General features: G+C 41.3%; 1 protein-coding gene across 2 annotated transcripts in view; it reads left to right on the top strand.

Annotated features, from left to right (window-relative positions):
- LOC111147241 (Rap guanine nucleotide exchange factor 5) overlaps positions 1-27,382 on the top strand; it is a 228,526-nt gene that overhangs the window by 83,728 nt on the left and 117,416 nt on the right. For both annotated transcript variants that reach the window (XM_022503165.1, XM_022503164.1), the window contains one exon: positions 3,878-3,926. In XM_022503165.1, the coding sequence (XP_022358873.1) occupies positions 3,878-3,926 (49 nt within the window). The remainder of the gene's footprint in view (positions 1-3,877; positions 3,927-27,382) is intronic.

Here is a 27,382-nt window from a genome sequence, read left to right as displayed (position 1 = left end):
CACTATGGGGAAGGCCATGTTCCTTCACAAATGAATTAAGTTAGAGGAGAACAACCTACAAAGGAAAGATGGATTGCCTTTTGAAATGATTATAAGATTAAAAGGTTGAGTCTTGGGAAAACTAAGATACCTTATTGAACAGAACAGTGATGGTCAACCCTGGATCCAGCCTAGAGTCCATCACTTAGGGGCCTTTGAAACCACAGCAGAGCAAGTTTTCTGCACTCTCCCCCAGAGTCGGACTTAGTTGGGGCTTAGTGTCCGAAGTTTTTTAAAGCTCCCCAGGTGATTTTAAAGTGCAGTCTGACTTGGGAACTACCAAAATAGCTTGATGAAAATCCAAGCTAGTTAAAGAAAGCATTTCTTAATAAAGCAGTGACTCCATAGCTGTTTGATAAGAAGAAGAAGCATGAGGGGAAAAAATGAGGAGAAAAGCTTTAGTGAACAATTTGTAGAGGTTTACCATCTCTTATTCACTTTTGAAGCACAAAAGCTCTGGAAAACAAGTTTCTCAGTACTCAGTGACAAAACCTAACCTACTCTGAACATATATAGTGGAAAATTCCCAAGGCCTTTTTCTAGTCTTCCATTGTCTCATTTGGTATGAATAATTACACATTTCACTGCAGAAATTTATTCATGTGTCTGATTTCTGATGACGAGTTGTTGCCCCAGACCTCCCTGAGGATGTGACATTGATAGAGTCCCTCTCTGAAATGGATAAAAGTTGGAATTCTGAACTACATCTAGCCCCAGGGGATGCAGATCATGGTGGGGAAGGGCTGTCATGGGGAAGGTCAAGGTAATAGTGTACTCTCCTTCTACTCACTGAGGCAACGGATTAGCACCTACATTAAATAGAAAAAATGGCTGGTAGCAGCACATGGCTCTTGGCTCTGGCCACATACATGTCTTGAGCCCAATCTTAGAAGAGCGTTCATTTCAGTCACAGAGAAAAACGAAGGTTAACCATCAACACGAGTAGATCAAATAGAAAAATAGTCATTTTCTTATAAAAGATTCCCCGGGAGAACAAACTTTCTCAGACTTCGGTGGTTTGGAACTACACATTTATTATCTCAAACAGTTCCTGACTGTCAGGAATTTGGAGCATCTCACAGCTGGGCTGCTTTTGCTCGAGGTGGCTCAGGAAGTTGTCAGAATGGGGGCCAGGATCCCGGCTGTCTGGTGCTGGAACCAGGACTTTAGGTTCAGTGCCAACCAGTCCCTTCCTAGAAAATTCTAGTTTCTGTTTCTGCAGCTGGCCAAAGTTTTAGTTTTCAGTATAAACGTAATAATTATTGGCAGAGGAGGCCCTGAGTCCTTCTGATATTCTGTTCTGAAGAGACCTCCTGGGAGTAGCTTATTAGTGGAGAATGCCTTCTCCTTGTTGTTTTTCTCTCCCGCTAGGTCCTTTCCATGATTTTCCTGAAGTTGCATAGGCATCCACCTCCTGTGGGTTAGTGAGTGATTGTTGATGATGGCTCTGGATGATACCAGGAAAAGACAGACAGATCCCTGCCTCGGTGGAGCCTCCTCTAGAAGACAGTAATTAGTCATTCATTTGAAAATTATTAAATACTTGGCAGTGTGCTCTAAAAAAAGAAAAAAAGGTTCTGTGGAGATGCTGTAGGAACATATAATAAGATCTTAGCTAGTTTGTGTTTTTGCTTGATCAGTGCTTTGTCCTTTGTATTTTATAGGAAGAATACCTATGCTTGGGGTGTTTGTCAAAAGCCTCCATTCTGGGGCGAAAACATGGAAGCAGTTGCACACCCCACTCCACATAACACACTCTTAAATCCTCCCTGACTACAGACACTTGGGGGATTTTGTGTGGTTCTATAGAGTAATCTCATTTACTTTAAAACTTTTTTTTTTTTAAACTTGGGTTCTTTCTACATACACCTGTGACGTTCTTGTCTCTCTCATTGCCCTCTGTCCCCTCCTTCCAGCTCGGCTGAAATGTTGTGTCCTTTCCTCACGCATTCCCTTTCTCCCTTTCTTGCCCTACCACATCTTTGAAAGGATGAGGTGTTATACAAAGCTGGAAATCTAAAATCTAATACCTTCCTTTTCTGAGCTCTTTGTATTTTGAGACATTTCTGATTAGAAGAAGAAAAACTGAAGATCTGCTGAAGAGAATTTCGGGAAACTGAGAGGAGGCTGAGGAAGACTGTTTTTGATCTTCTGTAAGCAAATGAAGGGATCTGCCTTCGGCAGCTTTTCCTGTCTATGCTTTCTTCCTGGCCGTGAGCCCCGCTGGGATCTTCCCTGTGAGGTCATAAAATCAGAAACCCGTTGACAAGATCCTAGTGGATGTTTATGGTCTGCCTCTTTGCCCCAAGTATTGGTGACACAGTGAGGGAAGAAAATCCTGAATAGAGAGGGCGATAGAACTGTTACAAATATGTCAAGTATGCAGTAAGTGATGTTTTTAGTGTGTGGCTGTTTTTATTTGACTACCCGTACAAGTATTTGTAAGGGTTTTTCTCTGGTCATATATGCCTTCTCTTTCCCATCGCCCTCTTTCTCCCTAAGTTGTTCAACTGCAGATTTTCCTACTGTGAGCATTTTCAGACCTTGGAGAGGGACTGATGGCCTTCTCATTACTGCATAATTTCCCAGAGAGGGAGCGTCCGAAGGTATCAAAGAATGGGCTAAATGAAGAGTAAGCCCTTCTGCCTGGGAAGCATAGTAGCCAGGAGGGGAAAACACAGCAGTAAGGCAGTGGTGGGGGGCGGGGAGGAGAGCTGCCTTCCTCAGGGGCCATGATCCTGGCCATTGAGAGAGCAGTCCACAGCAGGGTCCCAGAGTACAGCATATAGATCTACTTTTACCTTCAAGTAAATGAATATAAATTAGATTAACTTCAATAGCAAGTCTTATGTAACCTTGAACTTGTGTGTTCTCCCTTTAAAATGTCATTAGTATAATAAGCTGCAGGGTGCTTCCAAACTAACCAGCGCCTCCAAACCCCTGAACATACGCACACTTCTGAGCTTAAAAGACTGTCCTAGAGAGGAATGAGCTTGTGCATTGTGGAGTTTTTATTGCTGCTAAACATAGACTTCCCAAAGATTATCTTCATGGTACCTTTTTTTTTTTTTTTTTTAAATCTTGTCTTTGAAAGTGACTGTGGTTATCTTCTTTGTCTCTTTTTTATGTTCCTCTTTGGGAATGCTTTTAGGAAAGGATTTAAGCCTTCAAAGTTGAGGGGGAGTGAGTGCCTGCGGAGAGAGAGAGACTGGGAGCAAGCAGAAATGTGGACAAATAAGTGGGGTGAGGGGTTTTAAAGGTCGTCTTGTCTGTTCCCATTTCACCTACCCTGGGAGAGGGTGGTGCTTGCTTTTCTGAAGCATGTTTTCCAAAATGGTTGCCGTAAACCTGCCAGACTTCAAATGAACATTGATTGTGTTTGAGTAGAGATCCAAGTACACCAGGATCACCTATTTAATTTTTCTAGAATTTCTGTGTAAGCTAGAATCTTTGAAGGGATAAAGAGTATTTAATATCTTTACCAAGATGTCATGCATGTTTTAGTAATTGATTATTTGTGTCATTTTAAGTGTTTTATAATTACTGTTTTGAGGCTCTTCCCCAAAATACCAATGTTTTACAGTGAATACATTCTGGCAACTGCCTAATTTCTTGTGAAAGTAAGTCAGTATGATTCTTTCAGATTTTTGGCCTAAAATTCCTATGCAGAGGTTTTTCCCTGATATTAAAAACAAACAAAACCCCAAAACGTGACAGCAAACATAATTTTCATTGCCGTAACTCCTAATTTCGGTTCATACCTAAACACAAAGTACTGCTTTTGGTAACTGCATTTTTCTTATTCTAATTTGATCTTTTCCCCCTAATATCTTACCAGGTGCAGAGAGAACTAGCGGCTGTTATTGCTTTGAAAGCAAGGAAGTCTGGTGAGTAGTCTTTCCCGGAATGGGTGTATCTCAGGAAGTTTAGATGCAGAATGCAGAAAAATATCACTGTTTCTTTTTAAAATGATCTATTCTGCCATTGAAATAGCACAGAATACTCTATGTAGTTCTTTAAAATTTCACTGCTTTGCTTTCATATTTCAAGGAAAACTGAAATTAAAAATCAAAAAAATATGTTTATAATCTGTTGCAACCATGAAGAAAGTCTCTGTACACAACCCAGGAAGCAAATCACATTGCCTTTACCTATCATAATGACAGAGGAAAATAACACGAAGTTGGTCTTTGTTTAAGGGTGTATTTTTCATCTCAAAGCAGTTTCTTCTAAAAATAATTATGTAATGACTTTAAAAGCAAGCTTCTATGTAGGACTAATTGCGTGGATCTGATCCCTGATACCTGTAGGACACAATCTGGAAGCGATCTGTGGAAAGGAAAAGGGAGCTTTCAGATACATTTTGAAGGAGAGAAAGCCATACTCTGGTGAAATTCAATATGAGATGGAGACTTACTGAGGTAGAAAAACACTGAGGAAGAGAGGGAGAAGGAGGCATTGTTTGCTGTTTAGAGGGAGGAGGTCATTGCTGAATAGAATGATAAACTGAGGGGAAATGCTACTTGGATCACGGCAAACTGGAATAAGACTTTTCAGGCAGAAAGACTATGACAAAATCAAAGAGATGACAAAAATCGAAGAAATAAATGGAACAGAAATGCCTCGAAGACACAAACCATGCATTTTACATCTTTCTTTTTCTACTTGGAAACGCTAAGAGTTTGCTTTTCCCTCAGTTACTTTTTGAATCCAATACACCTCAGTGTGAATTAGCTTTCCCTACGTAATCTCTTCTGCTTGTTGCTTTGGCTGATGGAGAGGACGCAGAGACTGCATGCCATAAAGGTGGAGAGAGGATGCGAAGAACAGCCATCTTGACCCCCAGGGTGATGAGGAGGGGGCAGCCTGGATAGGGCTCATAAGTGCCAGCATTAGATCGTGGTTGCTTGCGTTGGTGGAAGCCTGATGGAGAAAGGACATCAGTATAAAGGTTTTGGGAGAGAGGGCCAAGAGATAAATTCTGCTAGAGCTGCTCTTCATTCCCATAATCATAAGGAAACAAAACCTATGGTCCATTTGATTTGGAATGGCAGTGCCTTATAGGGTAGGATTTTTTTTTTTTTTTAAAGTTTCAGAAAAAAGGGAAATAATAAACTTGCAGTGTGTCATTGCTAGAGAAAAACAGAGCAAATAAATATAGATAGGCTGGAGAAGAGAGTTACTATTTCACACAGAGTGGGATGGAAGGGGACATTTGAACAAAAACCTGAAATCAGTGAAGGGGTGAGCCATGTGGATAGCTGAACTAGAGCATTTGGGCACAGGTACGTAAAATGTAAGACTTAGATGAAGGGTTTTTTTTTCTGTGTTTGTTGTTTGGGTGTTTTGACTTATGAATGTCCAGTTGCCCCAGCTCCTTTGTTGAAGAGACTATCTTTCTTTCATTGAATTGCTTTTATGCCTTTGTCAAAAATAAGTTGGGCATATTTGTGTGGGTATATTTCGAGGTTCTGTGTTATTGTCGATTGAACAGATTCTGTTGGTATGCACCCGTCTTGATTACTGTAGCTATATATAATCCACTTTTTATAGGATTTATTTTCATGTCAGTAGTATAGATTTGCATCATCAGTAGTTTTGTTAGCTAAATATATGTACACTTTAACTAATTCTTGGTTGTACATTTAGGTTTTTAATTTTTTTCCTATTTTAAATAATAATAGAAGGACCTAAATATATATTCTTGTGCTTGTGTTATTTTTGCTCTTTTCCAATTATTTTCTCATTAATATATATATAAATATATAAATGTTAAAATTGGAATATCTAGGTTGATAGCTAGGTGTAGACACTGTTAAAGTTTTGTTCTTCATGTTTAGGACTTTAAGTCATCTGCAATTTGTTTTTGTATATGCTGTCAGGTAGAAATCAAATTTTATGTTTTCCTTATGCTAAACCAGTTACCCCAGGAGCATTTATTGGATATGATGCTAACTCTATCATCCATCTATCATACATGGAATTCATATATATTATTTCAATTACCTACCAGAACTTTATAATAATAAGACTTTTTCTGGGGTAGGGATAAGGCAAATCTCTTTTCACCTTTCTTGTTCTCTTCATAGTTTTTTTTTTCTTTTTTTGTTAGGTTCTGTGAAATCTCCTTCAGAATTTTTAAAAGTATATTGCATTTATAGATCTCTAGATAAATTTGACATTTGTGAAGTAAGTGTGTCCATCCATGAACTGAGGATATCTTATTTTTTCAAATTTTTAGTACTGCTGTGAAAATTTATCCATAAGGCCTTGTACATTTTGTTTGTATTTTTAGTTACCTTGTGATTTTGGTAACTATTGTAAATGAACTATTTTTCTGTTCTCTCTCTCTCTCTCTTTTTTAGTTCTCTTCTGTGATGGTTTCTCAAGTCTTTATCTTTCATGACACTTTTTGTTTTAATAGATGTACTTTTTTAGAGAAGTTTTGGATTTGCAGAAAAAGTGAACAGAGAGTACAAAAGTTCCCATATACCCTCTGCACCTAGCTGTGCACTACCTCTCCTACTATCAGCACCTCAGAGTGGCACAATTGTTACAATCAGTGAACCTACACTGACACATCATTATTGCCCCAAATCTATAGTTTACGTTAGGGTTCACTCTGTATTGTACATTTTATGGGTTTGAACAAATGTATAAGGATATGTATCTACCATTATGGTATCATATAAATTAGTTTCCCTGCCCTAAGAATCCTCTGTGCTTCACCTATTTCTTTCTTTCTCCCAACCCGTGGCAACAATTCATCTTTTTGATGTTTTCATAGTCTTGCCTTGCCAGAAAATCATGGAGTTGGATTCATACAGTATGTAGCCTTTTCAGATTGGCTCCTTTTGCTTAATAATATGCATTTAAGTTTCCTTCATGATTTTTCATGGCTTGAAAGCTCATTTCTTTGTAGCAGTTAGTAACATTCCATTGTCTACATGTCCTACAGTTTATTTATCCATTCATCTGCTGGAGGACATCTTGATTGCTCCCTAGTTTGGGCAGTTATGGAATAAAGCTGCTATAACACTGTGTAGGATTCTGTGTAGATGTCAATTTTCATCTGTTTTGTGTAAATATTAAGGAGCACAATTACTGGATGGTATGGTAGGAGTATTGTTCATTTTATAGGAAACCACCAATCTGCCTGCCAAAGTGGTTATACCATTTTGCATCCCCACCAGCAATGCATGAGACTTACTATTTTTCCATATCTTTGCCAGTATTGGTTGTTCTGAGTGTTCTGGATTTAGGCCATGCTAATAGAAGTGTAGTGGTAACTCACTGTTGTTTTAATTTTTTTTCCCTGATGACATAAGATGTGGAGCATCTTTCCATATGTTTATTTGTCCTCTTTATATCTCTGGTGAGGTATCTGTTAAGGTCTTTGGATTAGTTGTTTTCTTATTTTTGAGTTTCAAGAGTTTTTTTTTAATATTCTTTGGGGAAGAATCCTTTTTTGGATATCTTTTTTGCAAATATTTTCTCACAGTCTGTGGCTTGTCTTCTCATTCTCTTCACATGGTCTTTTGAAGAGCTGATATTTTTGAATTTTAATGAAGTCAAGATTTTTTTTTCCTTAATGGAATCATGTCTTTGATATCTAGAAGATCTAGATATCTAGAAAAGTCATGCAATATTCAAGATCATCTAATTTTTCTCCTACTCATATTCTGGGAATTTTATAGTTTTGCATATCCATTTTGAGTTATTTTTTGTGAAAGGTCAGGTTTATGTCTAGGTTTGGGGTTTTTTTGCATGTAGATATCTAGTTGTTGCAGTATCATTTGATGAAAAGACTCTTCTTTATCCATTATGTTTCCTTTGCTCCTTTGTCAAAGATCAGTGACATATTTTTGTGGGTCTGTTTCTAGGCTCTCCGTCATTCCATTGATCCATTTGTCTGTTATTTCTGTAATGCTCCACTGTCTCAATTATTGTGGCTTTCTGGTAAGTGTTGACATCGTGTAGTGTCAGTCCTCCAACTTTTGTCCTTCTCCTTTAATATTGTGTTGGCTATTCTGGATCTTTGCCTTCCATATAAACTTTAGAATCAGTTTGTTAATATCCACATCTATTGTCTTTTGTAATTGGTAACTTCTACTGTATGAGCTTTTGGGTCTAGCAAAAATGTTAAACTCAAATGAATTCTAATAACTTGTTTTAAAATGATCTGAGATTTCACATATGGGCAAATATATCATCTATCAGTAATGACTAGTTTGTCTCATCCATTTAAGTAAATTCTTTTTATCTCATACTATTTCGTTAGACAGGGTCTTCCTATCTAAGGTTGACTAAGGTGATGATAGTTGGCATTCTCATTTTGTCCTTGGCTTTAAATATAATATTTTTGGTTAGAAAAGTAACATGAGGGTGCCTGGGTGGCTCAGTGGGTTGGGCATCTGCCTTCAGCTAAGGTCATGATCCCAGGGTCCTGGGATCTAGTCCTATATCGGGCTCCCTGATCCTAGGGGAGTCTGCTTCTACCTCTGCCCTTCCTCCCACTCGTTCCATCAGTCTCTCTCCCTCTCTCTCAAATAAATAAATAAAATCTTAGGAAAAAAAAGAGTAACATGAGTCAACAAGATTATTTTACAGATGGAGAGGGTGGTTGGGTTATGGACATTGGGGAGGATATGTGCTGTGGTGAGATCTGTGAAGTTTGTAAGCCTGATGATTCACAGGCCTATACCCCTGGGGCAAATAATATATTATATGTTAATTTTAAAAAAAGGATTATTTTAGTGAAAAACAAAGACATTACTCTCCTGCACTCCCAAACAAATTTGGTAAGCAGTGTAAGGACAGAAATAACCAGTAAGTCCAACAAGTTGTGTACTGAAATATTCAAAGAATCCAAATATGAAAAGTACTAGAGATACTTACCTGTTTAACTCCATACTCTCATCATTTGAGTTGACGTTGAGAGGAGATGAAAAATGACAATGGCAGGATACAAGAGAGGCTATCATAGGTCTGGCATTCCTTTGTGACTTTCTCAGATTCTAATTTGGCACCTGCTGTATTCCAGGTACAGTGTAAGATGTGAGGATAGTAGCAAAGATAAATGTGACCCCTGCTGTTTTTAAATTACAACAAATGTTTCATAAATGGAAAACATTAATGAACCACTGGCTGTTTGAAAAAGAAGAACTTATTACTATGTGGTTAGGAGGTGATAAAATGCAGAGACATTCAGCATAGCCTTAATTAGAGTTCCAGCTGCAGAATGGTGCTTTCTGTGTATGCTTGATGTGGCTTTCTAAAACTATTCTAAGGTGCTTTTTCAAGGAAGAAGAAAAAGAGGTTGGTGTACATCTAATAAAAAGTATGAAAATGATAGCACGGCTGGGGCTTGGCAAAAGGAATTGATTACCCTAATATCTTATGTCTTACAGTAAAACTGTTAATTAGGGTTCAGGTGGTCGTGCCAGATTTATGTCTCATTGCCAAGGGTTATTAAAACAAGAATTAGTATGAAGCAAAAGTTTTTCATTTCAGCTCACCCTACAAATAGAAATAAAAGTAACTACCAGTCGATAGATTATATAAACGATTCAAGGCTCTAGCTTAGTAAAAAAATCCATTTTGTTGTAATTTTCTAAAAGGCCATCAGGATGTGCCTTTAAACAGTCTTCTCCTCCAAATGTTAACCTTAGTGAACGGGAATAGCATTTTAAGGCTTCGAGAGATTTACAAAAATTAGCACAGATATCCTTGCACGTTCTTTTTGTTCGATTGCTTATTCCGCGGCTAATGTTAGCTAATTAGAGTCTAGGGAGATATGTTTTTTCCCTTTTGCAGGAATCTACAGCCAAAGCACTTTCCGCTCTCATTATCTTTGGATCATATGAAATGTGTGCCGTGGTGGGCTTCTATTTCTGGGAAGCCAAAAATACCAAATTGGTAAATCTCCTTGGCAGTTGTTATTTTTTACTCTGTCTGCTTAGTCCATAACTAGTTAAGTGCTTTAAAACTAAGTATCCAGGAAATGAAAGTTTGGAAAAGAAAGAAAGGGGTTCTAGGCTCTGTTTAAGCCATTAATTGTCACTGTGACCTTAGCAGAGTGATTTTAATTTTGCATCACGAGGGGATTGATGTAGAATCTGATAACCTGAGAGATGCCTTTCAGCTCTATTATTTAATTATAGCAATACATATTTTTATTAATTACCTTCATTATCCTTAATGGAGTCACACCCTTGGGAATATTTTATACAGGACTCTTTTAGGGACAAGTGCTAAACCAAACAAAATGAAAACTGCAAAGTGAATTTATGGGCTCAGAGAACCTCTGGAGTTCATTGCCGTAGAAAGGGAAAAAACCTCTATCTGGGTAGTCTCCACAGATGTCTCACTGGGGACCTTGTTGGAAGAATGACGTGCCTACCTCGGGAGCAGGAGAAGCCTGGTGGAGGTTCGAGAGATCAGGGGGCCTGCATACAAGAGAAGACACATGCGCGGAGGCTGGGATGGATGTGGCCCCTCCAGGAAAACTAGCTGAAGAGGAACCGGCAGTGAGCAGACACTGTGTGTGCTCACCACAGGTGGCGCTGTTTGCATCGTGTCTCAATGTCAGAACAAAATCCAGAGAGGAAATGTTGGGCCTGAGATGGCCTAGGCCAGCAAGCTCACAGCCAGAATAGCAAGCTCGCAGCCAGCTTGGTTGAAACCAAGCGTTTCAACGTCCGGTCTCCAGTTTTTCCAGCTACACTATGCTTTCCCTCCCTTGTTAGTGATTTTCTGGATTATGGGGCTAAAGATGGGATTTGCAGAAAGACGTTCCCATTTTCCATTTTGGTTCCTGGAATGGAAAAGACCAGATAAAAGCTCATACATTTTTCAAGTAGCAGATAGCATTTTTTTCCCCTCTTCCCAGGATCGATTAGCCAGGGATGGAGGTTTAAGTGGTATTTAGGTACCAAGATATTTTATTATTTCTTGGGGATATTAAATATATATAATATAAAGTAGTATAAAATAGCTTCACTCTATTGTGTTTAATTTGAGTTTTTGGTAAACATTATTTTTAATAGGCTTTAACAAAAAAGATGTGAGGGAAGCCAGTGCTTTGCATTGAAGGTAAATTGTCTCTCCTAGCCTTCTAGATCCTCATGTTTGTTTTCTCATCTTTTGGATCTTATAGTCCAGCTTATTTAGGCATTTGAATGGGTGTGTGATTTCAACAGCCTGGTTGCTACTATTTGCCATGCAGTGAACTCTGCGTGTAACATATTGAAGCAGACAACGCCAGATCTGGTCATCAGGGTGGACCCATCAGGCAGGTTGAGGGGCTTCTGTCACCCCCGTAGTCTGTATCAGTTGCCAGCTTTGAAGATCTCCTCTGTTAGTAATAATCACTGGTCATCAGCAATACTTACTAGGAAATTTCAGCAGTGTTAAGCCTCCTTCTTAAGAATGTGTATGTAAGATTGGGGGAAATGAGGTGTTGACAGGAAGCTCTGATGTGACACTTGAGGTCTGACACAATTGAAAAAACATCTTCTCCTTCAGGGCAGAATCATTACAAAGACAAGATATTTATGTTGCTTTGTCATGAGAAATGAAATAGATTGATTACTTTTAGCAGTAGAGAATGCTTTGCCTTTTATACATTTAGAAGAAAAAAAGTAAGCATTAAACCTATGGAATTGCTCCGACTTTTATGATCCTCTAAATTTTTACTTTTTATTTTTAGTTGACAGATTTCTCCTTTTCGTGGAGAACACTGTTTGACTTGACCCTGTCCCTTTTGTAAACCCATAGCTCATGTATAGGAGAAGGCACAATAGAATGAGATTTTAGAGTAGATGTTAATAATACAGTTAAGGGCCAGCAGACAGCTCCCATGCTAGTACAGTTACTGCTGTGTCAGACTCCTTCGACCTTTCTAGTTTTCTGTGATAGTTTATATTGAAAATCTAAAAGTAAAAGCTATGATGACCTTCTTTTACAGGTGTTTATTCATCTGGTCTCTGAGGGCTCTAATAATGACTGTCGGAGCTAAAAAATACTCTCATGGCAGAAGTCTGTTGGCTGGATTTTAAATAATGAAGACATTGTGCTTAATTTTTAGGGATACTTTCAAACACTTAAATTTTCTCGAGTCTTCCTTAGCCTGCCCCCTAAGGATGCACCTTGTCCTTTCAGAATTGATATTGCCACACAGTATGTTTTTTGTCCTTTTCTTCTCCTTTGCCACGTCCCAGATGCTGCGCCGGCGGCCGACCGACCGCCATCACTCTCATTCATGGTCAGCCCAGACCTACACTGATTGTCTTGGAGCCCCACTGAATGTGTTCTTTAGCATTTGTCAGCCAAGAGGAAAGAAGTCACATGTGTTTCCCCCTCAAATAATCAACACAACATTGTGGTCTTCCTGATTGATTGACGATGTAGGATTTTTTTTCCTAGGAGAGAGCTTTGCCTAACACCAGGCTGATTGTTGAAGCTTGTAAAAATCTCTCTCCTTCTCTGGCACCATAATAACTTATTGTTCTAACATTTCCAGAGCCTGTTCTGTCCCCACTTGCTGGCAGATTTTGTGCATCCATATCCCATCTCCTCTAGTGTGTGTTCTTATCAGAGATCAATTCAATGGTTAACAGGTTAGATCTTTCATTTTTTTTTAATGGCATAAAACCACAATAAAAGTCTTAATATAATAATTAACAATGCAATGTCAAGTTAAAGGATCTTTGAAAATGTAAAATTCTTGCAATCAAGAAAATAATAGCATTGGTAAAACCCAGAAATGATTGAAAATGCACACAGCAGATGCTTTGTGAATTTTTCTAACTCTCCCACTGGGATACAAAGAAAATTGCCTTTAAAAAAAAAAAATCCCGTGACACTGTCTTTTGTAATTAGAGCTATTAAGTCTAAATGATAAATAACCATCAATGGTGTACTATAAAAGAAAATAGCCCTTTGCCCTGATTTCTCCATGAACAGCAAGAGATGTGAGTGGATTGAAGTTGGGTTCCTTTAACCCTGAGGATTGTTTAGAATGGAGGAAAGCAAGCAAGCTGATTTTCTTTTTCATCCTTTAGCATGGTCATGTCCATTAAGATAGTAAATGAAACTGTTTTACCAAGGAGGTGAATAATTACAACCACAACAGAGTGTGCTCCAGAATGCCGGGGTTTTGTTTTCAAAACAAAGTTCTGTGGGCCCCTTCAGTGGCAGTATGTAATGCTTATAAGGCTCAGTAGACAAAGGTAATTATCTCTCTAAACGGGTGCTTGTCCTTGTCTCAGGGAATCAGGCCCTGGGAAGGAGAACTGAGTACTAATGGCACCTGTTTCCAGGAACATGAGGGCTCACAGACCAGGATCTTGCCCTGCATGGTCCAGGACAACGATTTTATGTCATTCAGATTTTTACCTGTTAGTGTTTGTGTTTTATATATGTTGCCAAGCCTCCCTGAGGTTTGGAGCAGAGAGGTGGGTAGAAGGCCGGGGCGAGGCTTTAGAGGAAGAATCCAGTTTTCTATTTGAGTGCCTGAAAGCGGCTTCTAGCGTTGCAGCTCCTGGGAGCGTTATTTTCTGTGAGGAAACTAGATGAGTATAATGAGTGTACCCTGTGCACAAATTCAATATTAGTTCTATACCCAAGGTCAAATGAAAGTTAATGACCATTTGCACACCAGAGATCTGAAACCCACATTTTACTTCATTCTCTTAATAACAAAAAAGGAGAGCAATTTATATTTAAATTGATTTAAATTTCAAAGCATAAAAACAGAGGTCTCCCTGGTACTCTCTCCTTGTCGGTGAAACTTCCTGGTAGGGCTCGACTTTCATTAAAAAATTGAGCCCCGTCCCATTCCAGTTCCCTAGTGTGGGCAGGTTTGCGTTTCCTGTGGAACAACCCTGTTGCCGCCCTGCTGGATTGGTGACACCAACCAAGTGACACTTGGTGACACTTGGGTTGGTGACACTTGACACTGAGTCAGAAGCCAGCGATGCAATCAGGGCCACTTTCTTCAGTGATTCAGGTTGGGCCTTTGTTGGGCCAATTAGTTGATTGAAGCAACTGATGGGTGTCTTTAATCCATGGTGGACAGGGCAGCTTCTCCCTGAAGCCTGCCAGCTCCTTTGTTCTTGGTCTTCTGGGGATTGGGAGCTGCTCCCCATATGAACATAGGAGACATGTCACCCAGTGTCCCGAGGCCAGCCTGAGAGGCGGCCTCCAGGTGTCCTGAAAGGCTGGCCTCTACGTAAAGCCCTGTGGCTGACCAAGTCTTTGTGTATGGACAAAGGTTTGCGTTTGAGGGGTGCCCGGGTGAGGCCAGGGAAGAGGATTGATCTGTCATCTGCTTTCAGAATTGATAATTCTGTGATGGCTCCTTTGTATACCCCTTCTTTGTATACCCCATTTTGTACCCTTTGTATACAAAGGGTACAAAATGAAAGTCATGTAGATGTTTCAAATATTAGCATATTTGAGGAAATATTTAAAGAAGATGATTAGATAATTAAATGGAAAGCTGTCTTAAAATGTTCCTTTAAAAGAACCCTTGCCATATGCTGTTCTTACAAAGTGACAACGTTCTACGGCCTGATAAACACACCTTCCCACCAAAATCCAGCAGTCCTGGGCATGTGGCTAGGAAGTTGGACTCCCATGCCTCCTGTGTCCAGTCACTCTGCTAGATCGACTGGCTGCCCTCAGCCTCAGTCTCCGTCTTTCATAAAAGGAAGTGGGCACGCATGGTTGATGACGAGAGGGCCGTGCTGAGCCTGTGGGTCGTGTCCTAAGTACCGAGTTTTAGACAGCTTTCCTTCTCTTTAATTATACGTTGATGCCTACTCAGTAAGAATATGGGAAAAATAGCTTTTGATTGTTTAATTTCCTTTCTAAACTTTTGTGATTCGGTGCCTTTTTCCTCCTGAAAATGTGCAGAAGGCCCTTCCTGCTCCTGCCCCCCTCCTCAGAGAACATTTTCCAACTCTCATTTGTATTGACAAGTAAGAGCTATCAAGGGAAATCTTTGTCTTGGCCACATGACCCAGCTATAGTCCGGCATTCATCACATTAAAAGTCTAATTGTGTAAACAGCCATGAAAATGGAGCTGTTCTCAGTAAAACTGCAATGACATGAGCACAGGGTATGTAAGGGTAAGTAAATAATGCTCTGTAGTACAGAGAGCAGCGAGCCATTTGATTTAGCTGAATTCTACCAGTGACGCTGCTGCGATAAAAGTGAAATTTGTTTCATGTACTTTCTTTCTGTTTATGCAAAACACACATAAATACTGAACATTGGAGAATTTCTAAATCAGACATTTTCTTTGTAAGTGGCCAAACTGTGGTTCTAGCTATTTGCTTTTTTTTTTTTTTCCCCAGCCAGGTCATAAAAATACCTCATTTTAATGCTGCACACAGTGATTGAGATCTGTTTTTGGAGTGAGTGGGCCATAGAAATTTTGACCCCAGAGTCAATGATGTCTTGTATTATACGACTTCTTAAATTTGACAGTGTTTTTGTTTGGAGTTGAGGAAATAGAGATGGATAGATACTTTTAAAAATAATCCTAGTTTTGTTCTTGTAAAGCATTTAATTTGCACAGTAGTTAATTTGCAGTGCTCGTAATTCCTGCTCTCTGTCCCCCCTCCCCCCACTCCAGTTAAGCTTGGATGGAGGCCTTGGTGTCTGCATTTTTAACCAACCTTCACCCCTAAGTGATTTGACAGACACATTCCAAAGTCTGTGCGATCCGCTGTCTCAGGGAGTGAGCTGGTGTTTTATGAAGGGTGTTGGTCTAATGAAGCAAGTGTGGAGGCAATCAAAATGTTGTTTATACATTGGCTACTAACTCATTTATTAGACAACTGCCTAACTTGTCAGTGTTTCTCTACCCGACTGGAGATTTTGTCATGGGAATGAGAACAGAATTCTAACGTTCTCATGGCATTAGCAGTACAAGCTTTATAAATGAAGTGAATTATTACCACGGTTTATTTGCTGGGCAGACTCAGGAGTAAGTGAACATTCTCACTGAGGTTTTCCATACTAAACTTACCAGGAAGACGTTTGAGAGGGGAGTGGTCAGCATCATTTAAAGGAGAAGTGGATTTTTTAACCCTGGCTCCCAGCAAGTGCCCCTGAGCCAAAGCCACATCCTTGTAAAGCCAGTCCTTGTAAATTGTGGGCCCCTCCCAGACGGGCTTCTCTGGTTCCCCTTTTGCTAAAAAGCAGCTACCTTCTATCTTTTGAAAACGCAAACATTTAATAAAAACAAAGCATAAAAGAAAAAACATGAAGCATTCACTTTAAGAACTATTAAAATCAGTGGAGGTTTACACGTTATCATGTCATGGTTTTCTGGTAGAAAAATGACTGTGGGAAATGTGAGGTTGAGGTTACTTTGTATCTATCCTGAGGAACAGATGGTAGAGAGCCAAGCATCACGGATACAGTCGCCATCTCAGTTTTATAGATTCTTATTTTCTTCATTTTGATTTTTAGTTTTGTTGTTATACGTTTAGAAGGCCCATTTCTAAATCATAGTTCCAAAGGTGAAGCTAAGGAGAGATGATTTTCCTCTGTCCAAAGGGGGCGGTATACAGTAAACACAATATTGTCCCATATTAACAATAAAACCAACTTCATCGCCCTTCAGATGTGGGTCTTTAAGGGAGTTGGGAGAGTGACCGTAAGCCCTGGCTGGGAGCCTCTGTTACTGACAGTGAAGATGGGGAGGGGGGCATTTTTTCCGCCCTCTGTGGTCCCCGGGCAGTGTGTGGCGTGTGTCTGCCTTGTCAGGGAAGGGGCACATTCCATCACGGGGCTTCACAGTGTTAGTACCACACACGTGGGCTGTGGGTTCGGACAGTGAGCATCTTGGACCCTCGGGGCCTCTTAGACTCATTTCTGAAACTAACGACAAATGTAGAAATCACACTTAGCATTTGTACCTAAGTGCAAATTACTGAAGTTGCTTTGTTTTGTTGGTAACATTAGGCCCCCGTGAAATAGCTAATTTCAAGCTTAGTCTTATAACCAAATGGGCAGTTTCATCAAACGATGACATTATATGGGGGGTCAGCACCCTCCAAGGAAATTTGCACAGGACCTGCTCTAAGTGCAGTTTTTTTTTTTATTACCTTGATATTTCAAGAAGAAAGACAAATAAAACTACCGATAGTTATCAATTTTGCTTGAAAATTCAAAATACATATACTTCTCTTTGAGAGGAAATATGACTCAGCGCCTTTGGCATGGGTGTGAAAAATAATTTGGGTTGACAGGCCATGCTGTATCAAAAACCTTTTTTTCCCCCACATGTGGTTTGGCTTGGTTTTGTTATCTGGTAATCTTAGGAGATTATTTTATTTTGTGAGTCCTTAAAGTACTTGCATTGACCCTCAAAAGTGGTCATTAACAGAGTCTCAGAATTATTCTCCACACTGAAATGAGGTGGGAAATGCTGTGCTCTTTACTTGAGACCATGACAATGTGGTCCTCAGCGAGCTGCCACCTCCCGCCAGGGACCAACATTTGAGCTCTTCTGGATTGGAACTCTTTTTGTGATGCATGGTCCATCCAGGATATTGCTCCTGCCTGGGCTGAGGATAAAACATCCCCGTTTGGATCACTCAGTCCCTGGCATGGGGGAGGGGGTCATTGGAACCCCACAATGCTCCTGGGCGATTCTTGTCTCTGCAGAGGTGTCCATGCCAGCCACATCTCAGCCGGGTTAGGGTCTCTGGGTCTTTCTGGCTGCCTTGCCCTATGATGCCTCTTGCTGAGGCTGCAAACCCCACTGCTTCGCTGCTGCATACTCCCTGCAGCCTGTGGCCCTTTAAAGGTGGGCTCCCTTGTGGGCATCTGTCCCCAGAGCATGTAGAAGCTTTTGGGTCTTTGCACATTGCCCATCCTCGTAAAGAGAAGCGACTCGGGAATAATAAGCTCTGGACCCCATCTGCCCCTTGCCTGTCAGCTTTACTGTGCTCACTGCTGAATGTACCGTGAGCACGTCAACTGCCACCTCAGGCTCAGGGTAGACTGACAGTCTCCTCTGTGTGTCAAGTTGCAATCTTCATTTCAAACTGTGTTCCTGTCTTCAGGGTTCACTCAGATATCTACCTGAGCTCACCTTTCAGAGCCCAAGCCCACCAAGGGAAGATGACGCCCGTAGCTCTTACCTTTCGTCTCCGCTGCCTCTCTACTGCCCTGGCCCCTGAACCCGACAGTCCCCTTGCAGTAACTTGAGGACAGCCTTGAGTTTTTCTAGCCCATTACTTCCTGACTACTTTCTGGAGGGGAACAGACCTGTGGCTTCGCTATTCCAGATTTGGAACCTATAGAATTGGTTCTTGATGTGCAAATGAAGGTGACATTTCTCTATAAACTTCACCCTTTCAAGGAAAAATTCTAGCTTGGGTGTCAGAAGATGAATAGTAATGACTTTGTTTCTATGTTCCTTATCTTGGACTCTACCCCAGTAATGGTGGGTGGGTCTGATTAGGAGAAAGGCCCCATCCATGGCTAAAAATCAAAAAGGGAAAATGCACATTACTGTGTTGGGAATAGAAGGTAGCTGCCCTCGATCAAGCACTTCAGGCCCACCCTTTCTTCCACATACTCATCCTAGGGGGTGCTTGGTGGTGGTGATTATCCCTCTTTCTCAAGTAACATAGTTGAGGTTCGGGAAAATGATATCACTTGGCAAAGATCATACACGAGAAGGACTGTAGGAACAATGCTGTATTTTTTTCCCCCAAATGTGTCATAAAAGGCAGTTTCTTTAAATTCTAGCAGGACAGCTTAGATGAGGGTTAAGGAAAATTCTCATCTTTGCCTGCCCCCTCTTGAGCTGCATACCCACCATTGATTGCTCTATTGATTGAACTGTTGGTGTCTTTGCTTGTATTTGCAAACACAGGGACTCTTAGGGAATTGGTGGTGGTCGCTCTGTCTTAGAATTTCCCAGTAATGTCAACGGGAAGACTTAGCAATAGCATGACTGATATTTCAGGAACAAAAAAAGCTTGGGAACATCACATGTGTGGCAGAAAGCTGTAATGTTATTTTTTAAAAGCAGATCGTTGGTCTATCATAAAACCTTAGTGAAGTGTCAGTGTAGATATGACCTGTTGTTTTTTACGATCCTCAAGGTGGATTTGTGTAGCATTGAAAAGCAAATCAAGAAACACAGGTTCAGAGGCACCTAGGTGGCTCAGTGGATTGAAGCCTCTGCCTTCGGCTCAGGGTCATGGTCCCAGGGTCCAGGGATCGAGCTCCGCATCGGGCTCTCTGTTTGGCAGGGAGCCTGCTTCCTCCTCTTTCTCTGCCTACTTGTGATCTCTGTCTGTCAAATAAATAAATTTAAAAAAAAGAAAGAAAGAAAGACACACAGGTTCAGTTCTAACTTACCCACTTGCTATGATTAAGTGGCTTCCAGAGGCTCATTTTCTTATTCTGCAAAATGGAACTAATGGCATATGTCTCTGGGGCTTGTTAGGAGTCGAGGGAGTTAAATGAGATGCCCTAACGCATGTAGCTCCACATTGACACACATCCACACTTTTCTTTTATTCCCTGAGATAAAACTTTTACTTTTTTTTCCTTTTCAAATTTTTATTTAAATTCTAGTTAGCATACAGTGCAGTGTTGGTTTCAGGAGTAGAATTCGGTGATTCATCACTTACATACAACACCCAGTGCTCATCATAACAAGTGCCCTCCCTCATACCCACCACCCTTCTTGCCCATCCCCTACCCACCTCACTCTGTCAACCCTCAGTTTGTTCCCTATCCTTAAGAGTCTCTTATGGTTTGTTTCCTTCTCTCTGTCTCTCTCTCAGTTTCTCTTTTCTTCCCCCTCCCCATGTGAAGAGATACTGAGCATTGCTTATCATCAGGAAAATATAAATCAAAGCACGATGAGATACCAGCTCACACCTTTCAGAATGGCTAAAATTAACAACAGAAGAAACAACAGGTGTTGGCAAGGATGCAAAGAAAAAGGGAACCCTCTTTCACGGTTGGTGGGAATGCAAACTGGTACAGTTACTCAGAAAAACAATATGGAGGTTCCTCAAGAAGTTAAAAATAGAGCTACCCTATGATCTAGCAATTGCACTACTAGTTATTACCCAAAGGATACAAAAATACAGATTCAAAGGGTTACGTGTACCCCAGCTTATAGCAGCATTATCAATAATAGCAAAACTATGAAAGCGCTCAAGTGTTCATTGACTAATGAATGGTTAAAGAAGATGTGGTATATTTTTATATATATAGTATATATATTACTCAGCCATCAAAAAGAATGAAATCTTGCCATTTGCAATGACATGGATGGAGCTAGAATGTATTCTGCTAAGCAAAATAAGTCAGAGAAAGATAAATACCATCTGAGTTTATTCAGGTGTGGAATTTAAGAAAACAGATGGGATAAATCTTTTAAATTTTTAATTCCTGAGAGACGTGTAGAGTAGAGAAGTGCACTGGGGACCTTTTATTTTATTTTACTCTTTTTTGTAGTGGGGGAAAGAGCAGAGGCCAGGGAGAGAGAGAATCTTAAGCACGCTCCACACCCAGCTTGGAGCCGGACTGGGGACTTCATCTCACCTCCCTGAGGTCACGACCTGAGCAGAAATCAGGAGTCAGTCGCTTCACCTACTGAGCCACCCAGGCACCTCGTCACTGGAGTCCTTCTAAATGAATGAACATCTTGGAGTGTCTAAGTACCACATCTTTAAGATGTGGTTGTAGCATTTTGCCCTAAACCTGTCCCGTCACCAGAACATATCTCTGTGTAAGGCTCTTAAAAACCGAAAGCTTGGGGCACCTGGGTGGCTCAGTGGGTTAAGCCTCTGCCTTCGGCTCAGGTCATGATCTCAGGGTTCTGGGATCAAGCCCCGCATCGGGCTCTCTGCTCAGCAGGGAGCCTGCTTCCTCCTCTCTCTCTGCCAGCCTCTCTACCTACTTGTGATCTCTGTCAAATAAAAAAAAAAAAAAAAACAAAAAACAAAAACAACCGAAAGCTTTTCTGTCTCCCAATAGAAATGCTGAAGAAAAACTGTAGCTAGGGTTAGTTTGACCATGTACACGCTGTCTTTGCATTAAAAAGAAACTTGCGTTTTTCTGGAGTATTTCCTCAAAAGAAGGGCAACGAAACAGGTTCCTGGGCTCAGGTACTTAGGACTCTGGGTAATGGGGCAAAATATTTATGATCTAATCGAAGGATTTCATACAAGACACACTCTGCTCTTTTGATGTTACCATTTTTCTCTGTTGAATAACTTTTCCATTGACTAGACGTCTATTAAATGTTACTCAAGAGAAAGCATTGTAAAAATCTATTACGAAGTGAAGGAAGGGAACTTTGAAGGGTCTCGGCTTAAGACAAGGCGTAAGAATTGAAGGGGACACTTGCTCCTTGAGGGCAAGATAAACCCTGCAGTCAGCAGAGTGGGGGAAGCAGTCCAGAGCTGGTGTTTCTCCGGCTTGAGCCACCTGCAGCCAAGGGTCCTGAGTATGTAGCATCTGATGGGGGGGAAATGGCAGTTTTTCAGCTGCCTCTGAGTTTCTTCTCCTCACTGTAGATTTGTTCTGTTATCTGAGTGGTGTCGATTTCCAGAACATCAGTGCCTGTATATTCAAATGTTAGTACAAGCTATGCTTTCTTTTGTGCAGCAAACACGTATTATCTTCTCTCTATTGGATTCAGGGTTTAGGAAGCATGGTGAGGGTACAAGGGGTATGTGGGAGCAATTAATAATGAATAAGTCATTAGGACTCTTAATTTTTATAGACTGAATTCCTCATAGGAAATTCATGTCAGTTCTCGCCTAGACTGTTTACAGTAAACCTCCTGTTTCCTCTGTTTTCAGTCTCACTCCCGTTCAGTTCCCTTTGGACAATTTAAGTCTTCATGGTGTATGGGAGCAGGTAAAGAGTCAGACCTGGGTACTTAACTGTCTCCTCCGCGGACTTCGTGTGTAATCCTGGCCCAGCTAGTTAGCATCTCTCAGCCTCCGTTGTCTCATGTCTGAAATGAGGATTATCATAAGAGCTCTTGGAATCGGATCAAGGAGAAGGCCAGCCATACAGCTGTTCTAACACATCAGTAGGATCTGATTTAACTCCGATTTCTCTATGAAATGAATTGAGTAACTGTTAAACGGTAAATGGATCCTGCTTTGGCCAGGAAGCTAGTTGTATCTACTGGTAATGGATGAAAGTTCCTTGCTGGGTCTGAATGTGGCCCATCAGTACTTCATCAGTGAACGTACACACGTTGCTGAAGGCCCACCAAGGTGGCCCCACCAACCTGTGGACTTGCTAGCTTTTGGTTGGCAATGAGTGTCCTTATGAAACCAAGTCAGGCATGGGGTGTTGTTGGGTTTAGGCAACATGGTTTTATCCATGTCCACAACTGACCTCTCTCTTTAGTTAAGTGTGTTGGAAAATTAATTAAGAATTAAGAATGTCAGTTAAGGGACGCCTGGTAGCTCAGTTAAGTGTCTGTGTTCAGCTCAGGTCATGATCCCAGGATCCTGGGATCAAGCCCCACATCAGGCTCCCTGCTCATGGGGAGTCTGCTTCTTCTCCCTCTGCTCCTCCCCCTGTTCCTGTGTACATACACTCTTTCAAATAAATAAAATCTTAAAAAAAAAAAAAAAAAGAATATCAGGGGCACCTGGGTGGCTCAGTGGGTTAAAGCCTCTACCTTCAGCTCAGGTCATGATCCCCGGGGCCTCAGTTTGAGCCCCGCATCGAGCTCTCTGCTCAGGAGGGAACCTGCTTCCCTCCTCTCTCTCGGCCTGACTCTCTGCCTACTCGTGATCTCTGTCTGTCAAATAAATAAATAAAAACTTAAAAAAAAAAAAATGTCAGTTAGATTACCAAATGACACAACTTAAAAGAAGCAAATTGCTAAATTCCAAGAAAAATGATTTAATAAATTACTAATTTTTATTAAACAGTTAAGTAAAAATTATTGAAAGTTCTTTTAGTAATATAAACTAAGTTTCTCATGAGCCCTACTAAAAAAATACTGAATAGATATTTAACAAACATTGGCAAAAAGAAGGATTAAATTATTAGCCTGCTCTCAGTGGCCACAGACCTCCTGCCCGCCTCGCCAGTACCTTCAGCAGAAGGGTGTGAGAAAGAGGAGATGGGAGCACCCACAATGAGAACTCGTGTCCAAAGGAGAGCCGCTCAAGCAAGAGCTGGGCATATTTAGCATAATGATGATAATAGTTTCTTTGCTCACATCATCTCACTTGCTACTAAATGAGTCTCCTCAGCCTAACATAGAAACCCAGCTAACTTTCTTGGCTTTGTTTTCTGGCATTTCCACAACCACCGTGTGCTGCTCACTGGGCCCGTGTCAGATCCCTTGCTTACGTCTGCCTTACCTCTGTTGATACCAGCTCTCCGACTTGACTGCCCTTCTTCCCCTCACCTCATCCACTCACCAAAATCCACCTTTTCCTCGAAGACTCTTCTTCTGTCATCTTACCCTCTCCCCCAGACTGGATGTGACATTAAGTGTTTGTATCTGCCTTAAAATTTTTACTTTCTGAATCGGTCATATTCGTCAGTTCAATAGACAATTACTTAGCAGCACTCTGTTGTAGAAATGATTCCAGGTCCTTAGAATAGGAAAACATACCCTCTCCCCTCAGGAACTTGCGGTATAGATTAGTAAAGACAGAGGTTTGTGTTGCTAAGTCTAAGACACTGAGATAAGAAAATGTACGTGTACAGAAAAAGAGCTTTGTTAGGCCAAGAGGAGGGACCTCGTTTAACCTAGAGTCTTGGCGCAAGGAGAGAGGACTCAGAAGGATCGTCACTGAGGAGATGGTGTTAGACATGGAGAACCCAGTGGACAAGAAAATTTTCACCTGTCGAAGGCAGGAACAAGGCAGTCCAGGCTAGAAAGAAAGAAATGTGGGAGGTGCATCTGGGGAGAGAGTCTGAGACCCACGGGGGCCTGGACTGCAGGCTTGGGTTGAGGCTTCCGCCTGAATGTTCCACAGAGTGGGGATCACAGGTGTGTCCAAGCTCTCAAAGCTGCACAGCCCTCTGTTCCCCCCCTGCATCAGGGATGCCGGAGGTGGGGCCTCACTTGGTTGGTACTCAGGCCCCTGTAGGACTCTCACATCTGGTAGGGAGAGGCACCTGAAGGTGATAGGGAGTCTGAAGGGATGGGGACCTAGTGTGAGAAGGCTCGCCTTTTGGAAGGGGAACTTGGCACCTGTGTGGAAGAGAGAATGAACTGGAGGAGTGGCTGGCTGGGAGGCTGTGCCAGTGGCCCCGGGGAGAGGTGGTGCAGTCCTGAGCTCTGACCGTGGCAGAGAGGAGGGAGGATGGAGACATTTTGGGGGTGGAATTGACGGGGTATACTGAGAGGCCGATGTGAGGGCAGAGGGGAAGGAAGAACATGAAGACACCTGGTGGTGACTTAAACTAAAATTCTGTAGGAGGAGGGAGAGGCTTGTGAAATCCAGTGGACATGATGCTTGTGGTTTCAGATCATTGTGTGCCCCTACCTCCCCCTCCAACTGCAGGGGACAGAGGCTATGCCCCTGTTCTGTGATAGCAGCTTGTACCTCGCAGGGGTGTGATGGTCTGCAGCATGGAAATGTTCGGTGTGTAACTGGAGATGGGATCTGGGGCTCCAAGAAGAGGACTGAGATGGAGACACAGATCAGGGAATAACCTGCATAACTGTGAAAATCGAAACCATAGGAACAGATAAGATCACTGAGGAAAGAGGCAGAGAGAGAAGAGAGAGCCTGCGGGAAATTTGCATTTTTAGAGGCTTCCAAGATGATAAGGACCCAGAACAGAGAGTTTTAAAACCGCAATCCCAAGTTCAGCTCAGAGGACTGAGGAAAGACAATTGGGACAGAGATGTCATAGGCACTGGTCAGCTTTCCATGTGAAGTTCAGATGGCACTCTGGGTGGGCCCGATTGTCATACTATTTGGCCTATCTTGATGGGTAATGCTGAGCAATATTTTTCATATTTTAACACTAAAAAAAAATAACGGTGATGAAACGAAGACTGTAACTGCTTTTTTTCCAATTACTTTTTAAAGCCTAGAAAAGATTGGAGCAGTTTGAAGCATTTGTGATTATATATCGGTAACCAAAAATAAACAGACTCGATCAGCATTTCTAGCTGCCAGCTCGTTTGCACGCCACCTCCGGGGGAACGCTCTGCCTGCCGAATGGGGATGGAGCCTTGGGGAGGGGCCTCCCAAAATAAATATTAGGGCCTTTCTCCAGGAATGGTACAAAATTACAAAAAATACATTACAAAAAAATAGCTGGTTATTTAGATAATGAGGAACAGGGCTCTGCCTCCTGTGGCCTGGAAACACCTCAGTGTTTTCCTAGCATGGTCAAGTCCATGACCCACTGAACACACAAAGCAGCCCGACCTGATACACGCCTCATCCGCATGGTGAGAGATCCTCGATGTTACTAGTGGGGATGCATTGTGATGTTTAAACTTCATTTCTGTTCTTTCTATTGTATCGTGTTGTGTTTCATTAGAAATAGTGGTCAGGACCCAGAAGAACAGACTTGCTGGTATGTGGTCTGACCAGCACCATACCATTCCGTCCACGGGTCTGACCAGCACCATACCATTCCGTCCACGACAGACCCAGACTCGAACTGCCACAGATAACATATGTCATACAGGGAGGGCTGGCGCAGGTTACTTACCCTTATCTCTAGAATGGGTAGGATTTTACCTGTCCACATCTTTGGGGCGTGTGGACATCAGAATGAGACCCTTCATGAAAATTCTCTCTCTGTAAAAATTGCCCAAATTTTAATTCTTGGCAAGTACTCAGTGAATTCTTTTTCTGGACTGTGCGGGTTTCTCACATTGAGACTTGAAATGCTGAATTTCTCTCTGTAGTGAAATTTTGGGTTGGCTTGTCAATTAAAAAAAAAAAAAAGAATAGTTTGGTTAGTTTGTAAAGAACACCTTTAAGTATAGTCACCCAGTGCATAATGATCATTCTGTTTAATATTCTGTGAGTATGGCTCTTTCCTATCTTTGCAAAATGGATCAGAGATTAAATGAGCATTTTTTTAAAGGGCATCAGTCTTCTTTGCAGTTAAGTAATAATATTAGTAGAGTTATTAAGTAAGTTTTCTTAGCAATCCTCCTCGGAAGTCATGAGGAGAAAAAAACCTGTTCTGAAGGTAACACAGAAGGGATAGTAAGGCAAGCCCTAAAATCTTGGAGGCTGTCTCCAGTAGCTCATCTTGAACGGCTCTTGGCTAACTTACAAATAGAGACATTTAAACTAAGTACTCTTCCGTGAATTCGTGCTAATTAATCCACAGATATACTTAGTTCTAATGCGGGCTCTCATGTTCACTGCTCAAAATACACACTTTAGATTTTGTGCTTATGACTTTTGTTGTGGTAAGTTATTTTCAAAGGCCTTTTCTTGCTTTTGGACTCTGTGCTGAGAGATAAGGAGATGGTTTGTGTTGGCAGAGACGGCGGCTCCGTGCCTCCCTCAGTCCCAGAAGCTGTCATTCCTGTGTACGTGTTCCGCCAGAGGGAACTGTCCCAGAATCAATATTTGCGTAGGGATTTTTCCCCAGCCTACTCTTACTCTGATCAGATAAAAGAAAATTCAGTTCAAAACTCTTGAGTAACTGCTTCCTCCTCCTCCTAGCACATGAAGCACACCACGAGGAGGCATGAAGGGAGAGATCGTGTTTTTATGTATTCCTTAACATTCGTCTTCATATCCAGGGGTCACTAGAACACTCTTTCTTACGTGATTGACTGCATATTTCATACATGAGGCGTCCCGGGGTGATCATAAATCCTCAGAAACCCAGCATCAGTATATTTTTTTCCCAAGTAGTGTATGTGAACTTCTGGCTAAAATATTTGGAATTTTACTTTTTGGAATCATACTTTTTCAGTATTTCTAAGAAAATGATGTTATTTATGTATTGGAGGAGACCACACTCTTGTCCTGCTGCAGGACAAGAGCTGCAGATAAGAGCCTCCCAGAACGTTGCGAGTCTCCCTGGGGCAGACTGAGATGGATTGCCGAGTTCCCTTTGCCACATCCCTGATAAACTTGCTTGTGTTTATAGTTCTCGCTCTGTGAATCCAACGTTAGTGCTGGTCAACTAATTTTGAGGTCTTCAGAGATGTGACAAGAAATGTAGTATTGTTGTTTGGGGGTAAGCCAGAAGTAGAGGACCGTGTCTTTCTCCCATTATGTTTTGATGCTAATCCCTGCCTCCTTTGTTTCTATTTATATGTACAAAGAATTATGCCTAAACCTTAAAAAAATAGTGCTTGCTCTCAAT

Source organism: Enhydra lutris, unplaced genomic scaffold (genome assembly GCF_002288905.1).
Source record: "Enhydra lutris kenyoni isolate GAN:26980312 unplaced genomic scaffold, ASM228890v2 scaffoldscaffold16, whole genome shotgun sequence".
In the NCBI taxonomy this organism is placed as follows: Eukaryota; Metazoa; Chordata; class Mammalia; order Carnivora; family Mustelidae; genus Enhydra; species Enhydra lutris.
The sequence above is the reverse complement of the archived record's forward strand: the minus strand, read 5'-3'. Positions and strand labels throughout refer to the sequence as shown.